Genomic DNA, 18,773 nt, shown 5'->3' with positions numbered 1-18,773 from the left:
TTCATCACCACTGTCTGTTTCTTCAATATGTATTTGTCAAGCTGTTCTGACTCTTCATAGTATATTTTTTGTCTTATGAGGTAATAATTATAAGAAAAGAGGTTTTTTTGCCTTCCCTAATTAACAGAAGCACCATACTTCTGTCTGAATCCATTCATGAATGGCTTTAGATTAATTCTTTATCATCTTTTAAAGATCTACTCTCCAGATCATACCAACAACAGCTTTTCATCAAATCCTTCAACTCCTGTTGGTTCTCCCCCTTCTCTCTCAGGTATTGTGGTTAAAATTATATTTTACTGAACATTTCAATTTTATAAAAAAATGAGATTATGAAATATACCCCTACTATATAAGGTAGGAGAGCTAAATTACTCTAGAAACATTATTAGACTGCCACCATATTAATATTTGGGAAAAGGCCATGGTTCAGCAATGGAGCACAAACTTTGCATGCAGAAGGTACCAGGTTCAGTCGCTGGCATCTCCAGGTGGGGCAGAGAGAAAAAAGCCTGCCTGAAGCCCTGGAGAGCCATTGCTGCCAGTCAGTATTGAAAATACTAAGTTAGACGGACAAGTGGTATGACTTGGTATAAGACAGTTTCCTCTGTTCCTAATAATACACCAAGGCTGGATTTTGTACACCCAGAGTTGGATAGAAATAAATCCAAAACTACTTTAACTGTTTTCTAGCATCCTTCACAAACTAGCGATCCCACTATTCGCTGTTTTAAAGGTCACTTTATTATCAAAAAAATTGGAGAGGGACCTTCACAGTGGTCGTGAGAACAGTTGCAGCAAAGCAGATGCTATTGTGGCCTCTGCATCTGGGAAGTGCCAAAATGAAAGGGGAAAAAAGCTTTCTACCAGAATAGTTGGGCCCAAGAGTGACAAACCTCTCCAAGCCTACACAACCAAGGTGTGATTTGCATTGCATTCTAAACAGCTTAGTTTATCAGCCACTGTCTTTTCCAACCTGTCCATCCACCATCACTGCTTGGCTCACCAGCAGCCAGAGGTCACCCAGGTAAACTCTAGTATGTCCAGTCCTTCTGTGCATCTCTAAGAAAAGAGTGAATTGTGCAGTAAACAACCTTGGTGCTGAAGAAACATCCTGATTACTAAATATCCCAGGATTTAGGTCCAATTCATATGTTTTTTTTGAATTTATGTGTTTATCACATGGGAACTAACTTCATGATAGCTGAGCTATGCCATGGGTAAGGGAGAGCTTATCTAAACATGTGATATGAAAAACAAGTCAATTAATATTGGGCTAAATCCACTGCTAATATGAGGGTTACATCTGCTCACACAGCAAGAATTCCCCTTCCCCTCCTCCCCCTAACAGCTCCCCCCATCTGCAAAATCTTCTCTGGAGAGTTCCTCAACCTTCCAAAGCAGATTGGGGGGGGCTTACAGGGGACTGCAGATGAGTGGAAGAATTCAGTCCACCAGCAAAGAACATGTTGGATACAACCCAATGTTTCACTGGCTTACCTGTTTTCAGAATCCCATCCGATACATAAGCACCCAAGAGTTAAAAGCCATACTGAATAGAATATAAAACCCATTGGATTTGATCCAGACTTAGTTATATTCAGATTAGGCCCATTTAAATCAATGGGATGACTTAATCATTGCTAATTTAAGTCTCATTGATTTCAGTGGGTCTACTCTGAGCATGACTGAATCTGACACAATATTCCTTCATTGCAGGGAGAAGTGAATGACTAATGGGAGATGCTGTGGTTATTCGTAATACAAGATTGGCTTTTCCATTATTCATTTCCTCCTGTGGTGAGGCCCATTGCATTGCATTGCATTGCATTGCATTGCATTGCATTGCGAGCACAGTATAATGGCAGTGGCACGTCCAGCACATGATACTGGAGATCTTGGTTCCTAATTTGCAGAGGTTGGATAATCTGCAGATGACCCAAGTAAAAGTTTAGGGCAGGGGTGGGTTGGGGAACATGTGGCCTTCCAGATGTTGTTGGAATGCATTTCCCATCAGCCTAGGCAGCATGGCCAATGGTGAGGGATGATGGGAGTTGCAGTCCAACCACATCTGGAGGGCCACTTATTATTCTTCTCTGGTTTAGGGAAGATAAGCAGACAGTTATAACTTTCTGCACTCCACTTCCCCAATACCAAGGAACCATTGAAACACTACATCCTGCAGTTCCAGGAGGTGGGGGAGCCAGTCCCTATCTTGTTAGCATAAGGTTGAAGTTGAAGACAGCTAGAATTTGTAAAGCATTTTAATTTTTATTCAGTAATATTTTGGGGGGGTTGGATGACTGATAGATGGACAAATTTAAAATATATCAAAACTAAGAGAATTTAGCAGCCTAAATAAATGTAATGGACAATGAAAGAAGAATGTCCTAATGCCTTGGTAGGTGAACCCATTCTATCACTCGGCAGATAAAAAACTAATGTCAAAGTTATCTAGAGAGCAAAGGGTGGTAACAATTATCCTTATCTGTCTCCAAATTTTGAATAATATTCTAGTGAGCTTTTATGCTAACAGAGATCTGGAAAGAACTTTTGGATGTTTGGAACATGACCCTTAATTAGGACTCAAGAAATTTTTAATTTTGGTTTTGTGTACACCCTAATGGTTTTTCTTAGTAAACATGGCAAGTATGCCATAGATAGCCTGGAAAACCAGTTGTTGGCTCTGCTGTTATTCAGGATTTGAGGATGAGTTGTGTCATACAAGGGGGAAGTGACACTGCAAATATCCAGATTATTATACTTTATAAGCACATTCTTCAAGGGGAGAGTTTCCAAAACAACATTTGATCCCTGTGTGTTCAATGTGGCTTCATTAGAAAACTGATACATTACACTGTTGACCCTTTTTGTATTTCACCCTTTTAAGAGCAGTAAAAAAAGAAAAAGTGGGTTGGCTAGTTGAATAGGTTTAAAACAATTAAAAAGCCACCGTTTTCAATATTGGTAAGAGCCAATGGCTTCAGATGCAAATATTAACATGCAAACAGGCACAATCCACTAGAAACCTTTCCTTCAGTTGATGCACTGAAATGAATGGAATGTATGGAACAGCAGGATATATTTTATGTGTTGTTTACAAAGTAATCCTTCATTTAAAAAACAGTAACCTGCATAGGTTTGATATATAATATTGTTAGTGAACACTGAAACTGTCTTCGTCTGCTATAGTTAGAATTAGGCATCATGTAGCAATTTCTTTAATACTTCCTAAAAGAGTGATATCTGCTTCCCCTAGTGACTTCTCTCTTTCTGATGCAACTTCTAGTAGGCGCCACTCCCAAATCAATGAAGTCTTGTGCATTAACATGGGGGAACTTTGTGGCTTTTATCAATAGGTGTTGCCTCAAAGGTATATTTTTCTTAATAAACATTTGCTTTGAAAGTTCTCCATAAGTCTCTTCTGTCTGTCTGTCTGGGGAAATTGAATTCACATGTCTGCAGCGCTACCCAGAATGTTTGAAAAGGCATTTTGTTTGCATAGTTCCAATGGTAACTCCCATTTTACTATTAGCAGGCACAGCTGTTTGGTCTAGAAATGGAGGGCAAGCATCATCATCTCCCAATTATGAAGGTCCCTTACACTCTTTGGTATGTTTTTGACTGGTGACCTCCTTGGTGTTAGTATTTTATTGCTGTCTACTTCTACCTTTTCTCATCCACTGTTGTAACACAAAGTTACCCTTTGCTGGTCATTGCAACAGCCTTGGATTTTTACATTCTTTCCTACTACTTCCAGAGTTGGTAGTATGGGGATATAGCCTTAAACCATTAAATATCTTTAGCTACATTTTTAATGTTCGGTCTAGCCAATACTAAAAGCCATAGAAATATGGCACAGAATACAGAATTAGATGCAGAAGATGGGGATGTATACCTAGAACAGAGGTGCACATTGGAAGAACAACAGGAAGATAAAGAACAGGTTGGCATTGTGCAGAACAAACCACATTGTGTGTTAGGATTACACTTTTATAAGAGAGTGAAATCAATGAATGTTCTAATTAGAGACTATAAAGAAAGGATGATAAAAAGAGGAAGTTATTGAAATGGAAGGAATGAGAAGAGAAGCCAAGAGCATATTCTGGATAAATAGGCAGAAAACCTTCATGAGCTTTCTTATTGTCAGGGAGGTATGGGATCATCTCATAAGCACACTTTCAGTGCTCCATCTCTGATAGTAAGAAACATATGTATCTTGGCAGAGGAAACAGGATTTGTGAGGACTTCATGAATGGCAGTACTAGACAGAATCATGCAAAAACTCACAGTCAGCATCAGAATTTTGCTTGACTCAGGAATTATTTGGATTACAACATGTGGCCTATTAAAGACACAATGCCACTATCATGAGGGAATCTCTGATACTATTAATTACCAAATTATATTGCTGCAATCATGTTTAGGATCAGTAGTTCCATACTTCATCTGGCTCAAGGTAAATCTACATAAACCACTTTCTGCCACCAAGTGATTTTTGCAAAATGTCCATTTGAGGAGATGCCTATGACAGGTACTTCCATGAAGAGCTTTTATTGGCATCCTTCACCTACATCGAGCCCAAAAAAGTTCAGCTTTCAGAGCTAACATGTTTAACTCAACACAAGATTGCCAAAGTTAAGTCATGGGAAGAAGGCATCAGTGATACAAATTGCATATCTCAGATATTTTTCCCTACACGTTAGTGACAGTTGCCTGGAATTGGCTTTGTCCTTCCTTCCCCATATAGCTTATGAAAGGACTACAGGCAGTGAAAGCTGTTTTTTCCCCTAATCAGGTGACAGGAAGAATTTTTTTGAGCCAAGATGCAAAGGACCATTCAGCTAGTTTCATGAAGAGAACAGCATTTTGGACTTGAGTTCCTTGAACAATAATGTAACACCCATACCCAATACTATGTGGCAAATCGCGTACTAATTGCTTGATTGATTTGATTTGTGCCCCACCTTTCTACCAAAAATGGCACTCAAGGCAGGTCGCAATCACTGATAAAAACAACAATAAGCAAATAAATTAGAAACACAACAACAGCAGAGTAAAAACATCATCTGGCTCAACAGACTCGCTTACACACCAAAGGCCCGCTTGAATAAAGTGGTCTTTGCCTGCCGGCAGAAGGACAACAGATAGGGAGGAAACTAGCCTCCCTCCGCAGAGAGCTCTACAGCCAGGGAGCAGCCACCGAGAAGGTCCTCTTTTGCATTTCCACCAACCATGCCTCTGAGAGGGGCAGTCTCCTAAAGACCTTAAGAACAGGGCAGGCTCATATGGGAGAAGGCAGTCTTTCAGGTAGCCTGAACACTTGACACTAAGGGAGGTTTCAAATATACCTTCGATATGGGGGAAGGGAAGGGATATGGTATTCAAATAGGGAGGGGGAAGTCAAAAGCCCCATTAGGTGCAAATAAAGTTATGTATAAAATAGCTTGCGCTAGGTCAGCCTTTCCCAAGCTGGTCCCCCCGCTGCCGCCACCACCCATATTTTGGACTACAACTTCCGGCATTTCTAAGCATTGGCCATGCTGGCTGCTGGGAGTTAAAGTCCAAAATATCTGACCCAGTTTCCCTGTGGTTGCAATAAGAATAATGTCGTTTACTTCAGAAGCATTCTTGGGAATTGTAGAATTAAAAAAATCCTTGGCAGAATGTAGGCAAAAGTACACATTGCTGTACTTCATTTTGTCAGTTTAAGCAATTCCTTTTTTTTTCTTTTTTAATGAAGTAGCCCATTGAAGCAGACATTAAATTTCTTCAGAATCAATACCACTACTCTTTCTGGCTTTAAACAGTGGGAAAATGCAGTGGTAGCAAGGGAGGCTTCTCCAAAGAACATGCAGGGGTTTGTTTGTATTGTAGACAAGGCTGAATTACAGAGTTTATCACATGGTTTTGTTTTGTGTGTGTTTTAATCTAATACTGACTGCGTAACTCGAAGGTTTGTTTATGTGAAGTAAACCTGTTTAACTTGTGCTAATGTTCTGAAAGCTGTTTGGATATGTATACTATGGGGAAGAAGGCAATAACTGTGGAAATGAATAGTAGCTTAAGATGTTCCTTCTTATTCTTTTGATTGCAAAGGAATAATAATAGGCCCTAACCAAGCTCGCTATAGGTCGCAGTGCACAACCTACTAACTTTCACCTGACTTCAATAGGACCACTCAGGAATCAGAGTTCTGGATTGCAACGCAGTGTATTTAAAGATTTTTAAATGTCATAGCAATTTTATATTTCTAAGCAATACAAAATGTTTCAAAATCAGAGAGCAACATATGTACTGTGGAGGTTATGTTCATGAGGAATCAATGAACCTGTTTTGCCCATGAAAATGAAAGCTGTCTTTTTATAAACAGAACTTCCTTATTTTCCTAGAGTGCTAGTTTGGGTATCATTGTTTTGTATAAGATGCTTCCGTTTTCTGTGGGGGTGACAAAAACAAAACAAAAAAATGGAGCAGTGTTCATAATGTAAATACACTTTCAGAAATAGCCCACCTGTGAGCAATCTTCTTCCCCCTTCCCTGTCTGGCATGTAGCAATAGAGATGTTAAACGTGCAGTTCATAATCTCTGTTAGTTTTGTCTCAAACGTTAAATGACCCTTCACATTTGCTGATGCTTCTCTTGATTTGTTTTTCATAAACAAACAGCAAAGCCGGATTGAAGACCGCTTGGAAAGACTGGATGATGCTATTCATGTTCTCCGGAACCATGCAGTGGGGCCTTCAACTGCTATGCCTGGTAGTCATAGCGACATGCATGGCTTAATAGGGCCCTCTCATAATGGAGCAATGGGAGGTCTTGGGTCAGGATATGGGACAGGTCTTCTTTCAGCCAATAGACATTCGCTAATGGTAAGCTATAAAGATTAAATACTACACTTTAAAAATATATATAAAGTGAAGTAGTTTGGATTTTTGGACTGTTTTTTCCAGGCTTTTAATTGGGGCACAATTCCATCACACAGAAACTATGTTATATATATGTATGTATGTATGTATGTGTGTATATATATATATATGGCAGTAGTATTGTGTTAATATTGTTAGTGCAATAAGTTGCTTTTAAAGCATACTCCTAATACATAGACAGTAGTTACCCCTCTATATATGTTATAAAGGCATCTGTTGCTTTTATATTGTATATATTTGTATTTATAAAACCTGTGTTCTCTGAATGGTTTCTGTTCATGCTTTTAATCTCTGATTGGCAAGAGGCTGCTATTCTGTTGCATCAATCTTTTCTAAAAGTCTGTTTTCAATATGATATTTTCAGCTAACAGGTATTTGGCTTTTTCTGTGATGGCCAATAAGAATTTAAGATGGGAAAAATGCATAGGAATAACAATAGCAGTGTTTCTATGATTAATATTGTGGTAGCAGAAGCCAGACTTTTGTGGATAGTTGGTGGGTTTTCCTGCTCTCTCAGGATGTCTGTCCCTACAGCCTCTGCTTGTTCTGGCCACCAGCAGACTGGGAGGCAGCCTAGATAGCCTCATGCTGGTCTTTACGTATGCAGCACACCTGTCTTACTGCCTCCAAATTTCTCAAGTATTAAAATAAAAGCCTGCACAGGCAGCAGGATTGGAGCTTAGTCCACACTCATTCCTCCTCTCTAGAAAAGACAGATGGAAGAACAGGGACTGACCCTCAATTTTCTGGATCTTCAGCATGAACAGAGTTTAGTCCCCACTCTCCCTTCTCTGAGTGCTCTTGCCACATCCTTCTACTGAAAGTTAGCCATACATGCACTATGCACAGACATGTGGTACCAATGCCATTGTAGTTTACTTTTTAAAAAACAACAATAATCTCGTTTCTTATTTTTTGAGCAATGTTCTGTTAAAGAATGTATTTTTGCCAACTATAGATTGTGCTTTTTTTGGAAGAAAAAGAAACAAACCCACATCTACAACTCCAGGAAGTGAACAATCCTACGGCTGCTAGTCAGCGGCTAGATGGCCATAGGATACGTCGGTTTCCAGGAACTGACCTCGGAGTCTACGCTCTGAAGCGTCGGTTTCCATGAGAACTGACCTTCCCCTGCTCCCGCGCTGCCTCACAGGCAGCTTGGAACGGCTCCGCGCTCCGTGCTCAGAACAGGATCGTGAAGCGGCGAAAACAGGGTGTTCCTGGGGACGTTCTGGGGTGGGGAAGGCGGATATGCCGGTACGACACATCCTATGTGTCATCCGGCAGCTGCTTCCCTCACTCCGCCTTCCCACAGCTAGACAGCCGAAATCAGCTGTCTCGCCGCAAATGCAGGGCAGCTGAAGCGCAGAGGAGACAATCCCCTCACTCTTCTCCTGCCTTGCATTGGATGGGCGATCGCCTTGGAGTTCAGAAGCGGCTGCCTAACATTGGGGCCCTTTACACTTGCACTACTGAATGGCAGGAGCATTTAAAACAACCAGGTTGCTGATTCCATGGCCAGCCCCCTTCTAAAAGCATGGATGTTTAAACATTATGCCAGCCACAAGCCACACAGGAACAACTCACACAAAAGCAGTTTGTATGTGGCTAGGGTAACATTTAAAGAGTTCTACACTATCTATGCAGAGCAGAGTGTACATCTCTTATGAGTAAAAATCCTAAATTCTTTCTCCTTTCTTTCTATCTTCACTCAACTTCTTGGCACAAAACTAACTTTGTTGGATTTGAAATAATAGAGGATAAAATCTCCATGCTTGAAAACAAGAGATTGGGATTTTAGACAAAACGTATATTAAGCATATACTTTAGTGCTGTGAGAACATTGAACTGGGATGAGAGAACATTTATTGTTGATTATGTACTTTTTACATCTCAGTATCAAATCTTGTTTGCACTCCACTAACATACTTTATTGCAAGTATCCTTCATATTGTTATGACTCAAACCCTGGATAAGTACTCTTAAAACACGAACTCTGTGAGCCAATCTTAAAACATGATAACAAGAATATGTATGAAGCAATTTCAATTTTAGCCCTTCCAGTGTGGATTTCTTAAATTTCTGTTTGTGACAGTGTGCCCATCTTGTTTTGATAGTATATTTCTAGCAACTTTCAGATGGAAGCATCTTACGACATATTTCATTCTGTTAAGGAATAGTGTGCCTTTTTAGTATAATAATTTGAAATAATACTAATAAGCACATTCTTCAAAGTAGTGAAGACATCTCACATAATCCTTCCAGTAGCTATGCAGGGTAAGGCAATTGATGACAATGTCTACTACAACTACTACTACTACACATGGGAGTGTCTGAGGATAAGAGCTTGTGGATTGTCTAAAAACTATCCAATGAGTTTATTACTGAGCTTAGATTTGAAGTCAGTTATGGTTCAGATTCTTAACCTCAATGGGAAGATGGTGGGAAAGGACAGATTAATTTCCAGATTATATTTAAGCAACCTCTACTTGGCAGATTTATACAGATGCTAGGACACAAAACTTGCTGCTAGGACACAGAACTTTCTGTTTTCTGCTACTAATTCCTGATCCATGAATCCTGTTCAGGTAGTGAACATAAATACTCTGTGTTGTATCCAACTGTGTCCATCCACCAGCAGAACAGACCAAGCTGGTGGAATGGATTCTTCTAACTCCCTGTACACACCCCAATTCTACTCCAGAAGGTTGGGGGGCCCTTTGGAGCAGATTTGGGGGGTCCAGGAGAAGGAGTGAAAGGAGCATGTGCAGAGGTCCACTAGTGTAACCTTGGATGTCACCCACTGATTTGTGAAAATGGTGTTTCAAGGTAGGGAAATTCTCTTAATCCATTGACTCTTCATTCAACAGTTTACACCTGTAGAGCCAGTTTAGTAGAAACTACATCTGGTCTCTACACCCTTTTTTCCCAAGTCAGGAATCATTTCCCACTTCTTATACTGGAGTCACTTTCTATGTTGGTTTATACTGTCAGTAATTTCTTAAGTGTTTGTTTTCTGTGCCATCTTTGTACTCTGTTATTCAAGAGAATTGGGTTGAATGTATGGAAGCCTTGTCCAGACAGTAGAAGGAAATTAGAACCCTCATAGTTACTGCTTAATGATGATGACAGTCAATCAGTATAAAGTCTTTTAATGAGATGGGACTAAACTAGTTGTAACCGTATTGTATTACAATACAAGCATTTCACAAAGATAGTGCCAATCATTTTAGTGTTTGTCAAGTCATGTTCTAGTTTATTGCTCATCCATTTGACCATTACAATACACAATAATTAGTTCACAAACTGTCAAAGGTAGCCAAACAAACTCCAGTATACCTGGCAATTCTAAGTATAATTAAAATCAGATATAAAATTACAGTACAATTATTGAAAAAAACAAAATCAGCAATCATGCACTTATCAAAACTATCCTTATGGTTGAATTGTCATCTTTACAATAAATAACAGCAGAAAGCCAAAAGGTAATTGATAGGTTTCCCCACGTCCAAATCCAAGGAAAGAACCATGGGATATTTTTTGGTCTAGTTGATGGGATATCTTTAGGAATGGACAGATCTGTCAATCTCATTGGTGGTTTTTTGAGGTCAAGGTTGTTGTGTCCTGTTTCTGCAAGAGCTTGAGACTTAAAAAAAAAAAAGAGTACAGAACTCGAACACTTTTTTCTGTAATGTATGAATTCATGTACACTTTTTTGTGCACATTTTTGACACATACACCCATTGAGTAAAGCATGTTTGTGCACATTTTGGAAATGTGCGCATTTTTCAAATGTACACAATTTGTCCAGTGCACTTTTTTATTTGGGAGAATCCATTGCAAGCTCAGAAATGTACAGATTTCCAACCACAACTTGTGTTTGGGTCCAAATTTGGGTCTTGGGGGTACAAACTGCGTAAATCCATTAAAAAACCTTAACATAGTGAATTTCTTACACATTCCTAGATATCTTTGATTTAGTTCATCTCACAAGGACACAACTGATCATATTTTAAAATATTTGGTCGTACCCACACTTCAGAACTGTAGTACTGATAGTTTGAATCCACAGTAAAGGAAAACCTTTTCTTGATGTGATGGAAAGAAAACAAAGACATCAGGTATCAAGTCCATTAAAGCCCAGAATACTATACTAGGGAAAATATTAGGGCCCTCAGTACAGGACAAATTATTTTGATATTCTGCATCCCTTATTCTAGTCTTGACCTGAACCCTAGCTGAGGCTATGTCTAATTGTAATAGGAGTCAGAAAACCCCATCCTGTGCATACACCCCTCTATCACAGATCTCCAGGATATATTTTTGGATCCAAATTTGCTAGTTTCCTTAAAACAGTGTAGGTGGCAATCTTATACATACTTACCTGGGAGTAAGTACAATTGATCTCAATGGGCTTACTTCTGAATAGACATGTATAGGATTGGTCTGTTAATCTGATATTTGTGACATGTTAGACACCATGTTGCTGATAGTTCCAGGGTTAACTTGTTACGCTTAACTTATCTTTCTGTTCGCATGCTCCGGGAGAGAGCGCAGGACAGGAAGGCCTGGCGTGCTATGGTCCATGGGGTCACGAAGAGTCGGACACGACTGAACAACAACAAACGATAAATAACAAAACACATGCAAACAGCACTAAAAATCTACAGCTCTGAGATTGCATTAAATGTCCCAGTGGGTGGTTTACATTCTGTTCTGCTTTTAGACCTTTATTTAGTCACAAAGTATTTGCATGGGTTCCATTTCACTTGACATGGGTGCTGAGAGAGTTCTAAACAAGTGTTGTCAAAGTGGGAAGCCAGCTGAGAAGATCCTGCAATAGGGACCAGTTTGATCTATCACTCTGGCCAGAAATTCGTGTCCAGAACATACATATCAAAACAAAGCATGCATGGGCTTATGCAGTAGCCTCTTAGCATTTAGCACAACTGAGGGGAAATGCTGAAAAACATAAGGACTGTTTCTGCAAAGAATTGTAGTGTGTGAACACTATAACAATGGGCTACATTGGGCACTGGTTATTCCAGCATGAAGTAAGTTTCCTTTTAAAAACAAGGGATTTGGACCATGTATCCTTGGCCAAATACTTGCTTTTAGCCCAGGTTTAATGGTTACAAATCAGTGTTGCTGTATGTAGCCAGACTTTCAATTCATATCAAGATGAAAGGCACTGAATTTATGGCAGTTATTACCACTGAGTTTTGTTTGTTATTAAAAATAGGGGGAGAAGGACCATTTAGATGTAGGAACTCTACAGAGATCAGCTCTTAAAACTAAAGTTTAAAGCAATTGTGTTTGAACTCTATATTATTATAGGCTAGAAGTGGACCATTGGCATTTATAGATAATGACATAAATGTTTGCTGGAAATAGTCTGCCCACTAGACTTGGAAGGTTGAAGGATGCTTTTTCAATAACCCCACTTCCTGCTTTCCCAATAAAGTCAGCCTGGAACAGGCATGATTTTGTTTCTGTATAGCAGTTGCTGAGAATTGACAGAAGCATATTCTGGATTGTAATTTAGCTTGCCCTCAGGTGATGCATTATGTATCCCCTGGGATACATAGAATCTTAAGATTTGGGTGATTCCATGCACAAACACATACCATGTCATGTTTAAACAATACTGCTTTTAATGAAGAAACCTGGCTCTATTAAAAGCCAGATCTGTGACGTGCAACTATTCCTGTGTATCTGCTCTCAATCAAAGGGGGGGAGGGCTCCCTTTGGTAGCTTTTTTTTTTTTTTTTTTGCTTTGCATATGTTAAACTGATGCAACATGCACCCAGGGCACCACTTCAGAGAGAGTTGTTCCATAAATATGTACTTCCCTCTTATATGCCAGATGTAGCTGAGGAAAGACTTGGGCAGGGAGGGGGGAGGAACCCTAGAAATGTCAGCTCTGCATATAGTATTTGATGGAAATATCTGACCCTTGAGTTTGGGTTGCTGCATTGAGAGAGCAGGTATTTATCTTCACTTTCTAGATGTTTGTTTGCTTTGATTATCAAATGGTGATTATGCAGCATATAAAAGCATGAAACTTTGTTGCTTTTGCCGTTGATGTCAAGTTCTTGTTTGCTTATATGAAATTCATAAAATAATAAATGAATCTCAGGCACAAAGTACATTTAAAAAGGAAATGTCAGTGACAGGAAATTTTGGAAATGTGTCCACACACACACACAACCTCACACGCACACACAAAGTCCCTCACCAAATAAAGGCTTTGCATATGTCACTCTTTCTTTCTCCTTGCTGGAAAAAAAACCCAGTTCCTAGTAGTTCACGGGCAATATTATTCACTGTCTGAAACTGTAACTTATGAGAAAGCATCAGGGCTGCTATTTTCTTTCTGGAAAACTGGTCTGAATTTTGAAGTAAAAACATAAGAACAAAGGAAATAGTTTTTGAGTGGAGTCAGTCTTAAGTTAGCCTTTGACCATTTGATACATTCCACGCTGAAAAGGAAGTTGAAGGGGGGGGGGAATAAAAAAATCAAGGAGGACACTGGTAATGTTTTCCACATTTGAATTTTAATACATGAAACAGGCTATAAAACTTTGGCCAGCTGCAGTAAATAAAGTAGCAGTGGGAGGTATGGACCGGAAACTTGTTCAGAATGTGCTGGTGGTGGGAGTTTCTTTGCCCACTGTACACCTTCCTTTGTCAGCTTTGTACCTTTTTGTTGTTGGGGGTTGGAGGATGGAAGTATGCTAAACGTAATTTGAGATTTTGTCCAGAGTGTAGGTTGGTTTCCAGAAGGCTTTCCTTATCAAATAACCAGCACAAACCTAGTATTAATTTTACTGCTCAATAGCAAGGACAACTAGAAAATAATAATAAAAGGATTAATAACGTATTAATAATAATGAAGAAAAGCATGTATACAATGTTCCTTTTCTCTCCTCCAGAGTCATCTTCAAAACTCATCTTTTCCATTATTTGGCTTACTCCTTAATTCCTGATGTCTAACTCGATGTCCAACATTGCGCAAGCAGAAAGAAAGCTCACAGAACAGATCTTCCCATCCCGCAGCCCCCTGTACCCCCCAAAATCTTTTCCAAAGGGCCAGGGGAACTTGCTGAACATTGTGGGCTGTGTATTATAGGCTGCAGCTGGAGAGGGGAATCACCAGAATAGGAAACCTCCCACTGCAGCCCCTGAGATGCAAGAGGGAGGGGAAGCGACAGATCCATTGCATGAGCTGCCTTCCACTCGCACAATATTGGCTTCCACCTTCATCCTTATCTTCAACTACAACCCCTACTGTAATCAAGCCTAAATATGTGATAACTGCATTTCCTTACATTCATCCCTCGCTATCCTGTTTTTCTCCCTCCTCTGTTGTCTCTCCCACCGGGCTGGTTCACACACCACGACAGCCCACCATGGTTTAATTTAGCCACAGGGACTGTTGTGTCGTGCCAAGCGCCCATGGGCACCATTTTTGCGTAACGCCCGTGGGCACCCAGCTTACTGTGGTTTGTCATGTCATGCAAACCCAGGCAGCAGGGCTTGTTTGGAGTAGGCAGCAACCCAACAACAGCCCATGGCTTATTTGACAGTTGCTGCCTACTCCAACAAGCCATGCCACTCGGGTTTGCATGACATGGCAAGCCACAGTAAGTCAGGCGCCCACAAGTGACATGTAAAAATGGCATCCACAGGTATGACACAACAGCCCCCACTGCTAAATTAAGCCACAGTGGGCTGTTGTGTCATGCAAACCAGCCCACTGTCTAAACTTTGATCACAAGTTCTTTGGGACAGGGACCTGCCATTTTTTGTTTATGAAACTCTAAAATGTGTCATGTGCATTTAGGGTTTTATATTCATAATAAGAGTAAATGATAGATTATGTTGCAGTCCTCAGCTAGGCATGTATAAAAGTCCTTTAACCTCACTAGTGGAGTTACTTCTGGGATTTCAAAGAGATCATTAGATTATGCCTTATTCTTGTTTTAACAAACCTCACATTTACATCCGCTGCCATTCAAAGCACTGCAGGACTTATTCCCATCCAAGGGCTTGTGCATTTAACTCTCTTTGGTCCAGTGACAATTTTCTCTGAAAGAAAAGCAGCTCACTGGTTCCCAGAAACACGGGTCCTTTTACCTTCTTACCTCTGGGCTATAGCTGCTGAGTTTCCAGGAATGCAGATTCTGTCTTTCCCACTGTGCTACATAAAATGGAATAACTGGGAGTTGAGAAAAAGATCCAGTAGAATGCAAGTATTGCATTGTTCCACTAGACCAAAATCCATCTGTCTCCAACGTTGACCAGCCAGATGAGAGAAGCCCTGAAGGTAGTCATGATTGTGACAGCCTGTTCATCCAAAGATATCCTGCCTTTGAGCATGGAAGTTTTATTTCACTTTCATCACTTGCTTCTTTTGGTCATTTTGCCAGGGTAGAAATACCAGCCTGCCCAACCTCCAGTCATTTAACACCTCTCCATCCACTGACTGATAGTACTCAGTGAGTGCCATTGATGCAACCCATTGTTCTGCCTTTCAACCATAGCTCTCAAGATGGCTTGCAACTATTATTAAAACAATATCATTATGAAATAAAACAAACAATATCAAAGCCCATCAGAACACAGCCATAAAACTCATATAAAAACCAATGACTACAATCTAATAACAAAAGCAGTAGCAAAATTCAGTTAATGAAAAGTGCACTAAACTGCTACTACAGACATCCCCAATGTGGCACTGTTTTGGATTACAGTTCCCATCATCCCCAGCCAGGATAGCCAGTGGTCAGGGGTGATGGGGGTTGTAATCCAAATCATCTGGAGGGAAGGCACCAAGTTGGGAAAGGCTGGCTTGCTAAATGTCTGAGTAAATAGAATTGATTATACTGGTGCCTAAAAGTCTTGGAAATAAACACCAGGATGGCATGCATAAATGAGGTGCTATCACAAAAAAGGCCCTGTTCCTTGGTAGCCATCCACCTAACCTCAGAAGGTGAGAGCACCCAAAAGAGGGCCTCTGATGAAGAATGTATCTGTTGGATAGGTTCATATGGGGTGCAGGTAGTCCTTCAGATACCCAGGTCCCAGACAGTTGAAGCGTTTATTTAAAAGCCTTCATACGTCTAGCACTTTGAATTGTGGCCAGAAACAAGCTGACTGTTGATGAAGTTCTTTAAGCACTAGCATGGCAAGTTCAGTCCTATTCATCCCACTTTGGAGAATATTAAAGCAGGCCATCGGTCCACATTGCCTCAATCCCTGCCTTTTCTGTTGATTTGCTTATCCCTGGCCAGAGGGAAGAGCAAGCAATGCCAGCCAAGTCATTTTCATTGTTGTTAAGTTTTTTGTGGTAGTTTCTTGGTAGTGAAAACCCATTCTTAAGGTTGCCACAGGGATCCTTTGCCATTAACAGTCAAAATGTTTCCCCATCACCTCATCTACATGTCAGGAAATGCACCAAGGCACAAGAGCTCTGCCAGGGAGAAGATGGCATCTCTAAGTGACGCCTACATTCAGAAGATACGGAAGCCATCCATTTACAATAGTCAAGCCTAGTTGGGAGCTTGGGTTACCAGGGTCTTCCCAGTAGCTCCACAGCACAATTGATATGGCCAGCAGTAAACATGGCCAGGTGCAGGACCACCTGCACCAAGGCTCCAACGTATGCTGCCACAGACAATATTAGGAAAGTATGAGCATCCCTTCATTCATCTAAAAGGGGATCCTTTGCATGCACTCCATTGGCAGAAATAGACATGAATAGCATTGCTTTCCCTTTGGAGTCACTGGCACTTGTAGTTCCAGCGACCTTGTTGGGAAAGCATGCCAAGAAGCTGGTAGTGCCACTACTGTCACCACTGTGTCCCCCTTTACCTGCCCTGTATAAGTTGGGTGACCCAACTTTACCTGCCCTGTATAAGTTGGGGCAGAGGGGAAGGTGGCAGCAGGGGCTGGAGGTGCAGGTTGATCAGGGCCTGCTCACAGCAGGGTATGAGCAGGACCCCGCTCAACCTGAATGGACTCATAAATAACCGAGCAGGGAAGTTTGCTTGTATGAGCTGACCTTTCTGATTATTCCTGACATCCGTAGCTGCTAAGTAAGTGCCAAGAGGAGCGTGGGGCCAGCAGGAGCTGGGCAGCAAATAGGCCAAGGAGGCAGGGAGGAGAGGAAGGGAAGTTTTTGCCTTCCCACTCCAGGTACAATGTCAGCTTGAAGGCTATGAACCTGCCAAGGAACAGGGAAGCCAGTCTGACAAGGAAGCTCCCATATAGCCAGAAGAAGTTTCACACCCTTGTGGAGGAACATGTTCCTAAACATGCACCGGATACGTGCCAGGGAGCTGCATGTGTCTGGCTTTTACAGCATGTGTCCCTTGGGCTTTATGAACAAGTGCTTGCCCTTTACGGTTTGCATGTCTGTTGCGGGAAACACCCATGTAGCTGCGGGTCTAATAAAAATGAGTTATTTTATTAATTTCTATCGTGCCTTTGGTTGTACTGATCCATTTAGTTTTCATGGCAAGAATACTGGGGTGGGTTGCCGGTTCCTTCCCCAGGGATCGTATTTAGTCTGACCTCTCTGCCATGACCTTCCCGTCTTGGGTGTCCCTTCACGGTTTAGCTCATGGCGTCACTGAGGTGCTCAAGCTCCAGCACCACAACAAGGTAACGAATAAACAACAACAAATCCTGCCTTTCCACTAAAAAAAATGTGTTGGGAACCTGGCATCTCTCTGTCTCCATATGTGGCATTTCTGACATGAGTTGCATAAATGTTTAAGGTGCATTGCAATTTCTCGGGGTGGGCGTGGGGCGGTGGTTGGGAGGGTTGCATTAAACAGCATAGAAGCTAATGCTGAAGCAGAGAGCTTTGGCTATTGGGTGGCATAGAAGTGTAATAAATACATATTGGCCATCATACTTAGAGCACCCATATGGCACACCCTTCCTCTCTCCTACTAATCTCAGATCCGTAGAAAGGGGGAGGGAGTGTAGCTCCATGGCAGAGCGCATGCTTTGTATGCAAGAGATTCCAGGTGCAATCCTTGCATCTCCCATTTAAAAAGAAGGATCAGGTAGCAGGCAATGTGGAAGACCTCTGCCTCTGACCTTGGAGGCCCACTGCCAGCTAGAGTAGACAGTAATGCTGGGCTGCATGGTCAGATATTCTGAGCTTGTATAAATGCACTTCTTAAAGCACAGTCTGGCAGGTTATTCTTATTTTACAGTTCCCCTCTAACAGAAATCTGCCCAGTCCCCTGTCATGCAATATGGGAGGTGGAGAATTTTAAAAGAGGCCAGCACAAGAATCTAGATAGACACTCCGAGGGGCTTCCATAGTTAAACTAATTTAAGAGACCACCTCCCAACTTGCCCAGAGTTTTGCTTTGAACTGTACATACCATAATAATTAATCTAGATCTGCTTAGTGAAATGCAACATGGGTTTAAATGTAATGCGCAGGATATGCTATCAAACTGGGCCTCAAATGAACCTTAAGAAGAAATGGCTGGCCCACAAAAATGCACCACTCTATTGGTTGTAAATCTACCAAAAGAAAATTGAAAGAGGATTTTATAGTAGCACATCTCCAAAATGCATGTAAATTGACCAGTGCTGATAAGGCCTTTCTGTCTTGATCCAGCAATCTCCATTCTAGTTTTTTGTGATTCCTGTCATGGTACAAACATTGCAGGACTTTATCTGGAGATATTAAAAGGAGGTGGTATAAGCATTTGCACAATAACTTCTGCAGTGAAATTGTGAGAGGCGCATCTCCATTCACAAGTGAATTTACGACAACTGTTGAATTGCACAAACATGTCTGGATTGATCAAGAAT

At 41.0% G+C, this 18,773-nt stretch overlaps 1 protein-coding gene across 6 annotated transcripts in view; it reads left to right on the top strand.

Annotated features, from left to right (window-relative positions):
* The window catches only part of TCF4 (transcription factor 4), a 469,854-nt gene that overhangs the window by 414,951 nt on the left and 36,130 nt on the right, over nucleotides 1–18,773 (top strand). For all 6 annotated transcript variants that reach the window (XR_014787505.1, XR_014787504.1, XM_084832950.1 and 3 more), the window contains 3 exons: nucleotides 196–274; nucleotides 3,536–3,612; nucleotides 6,669–6,872. Coding sequence is in view for 4 of the 6 variants with exons in the window: in XM_084832950.1 (XP_084689076.1) it covers nucleotides 196–274; nucleotides 3,536–3,612; nucleotides 6,669–6,872 (360 nt within the window). In the remaining 2 variants the exon portion in view is untranslated. The remainder of the gene's footprint in view (nucleotides 1–195; nucleotides 275–3,535; nucleotides 3,613–6,668; nucleotides 6,873–18,773) is intronic.

This window comes from Heloderma suspectum, chromosome 2 (assembly GCF_057233095.1).
Source record: "Heloderma suspectum isolate Gila_16-S chromosome 2, 16-S_ref, whole genome shotgun sequence".
Taxonomy (NCBI): domain Eukaryota; kingdom Metazoa; phylum Chordata; class Lepidosauria; order Squamata; family Helodermatidae; genus Heloderma; species Heloderma suspectum.
This window is presented reverse-complemented; position numbering and strand designations above follow the sequence as displayed.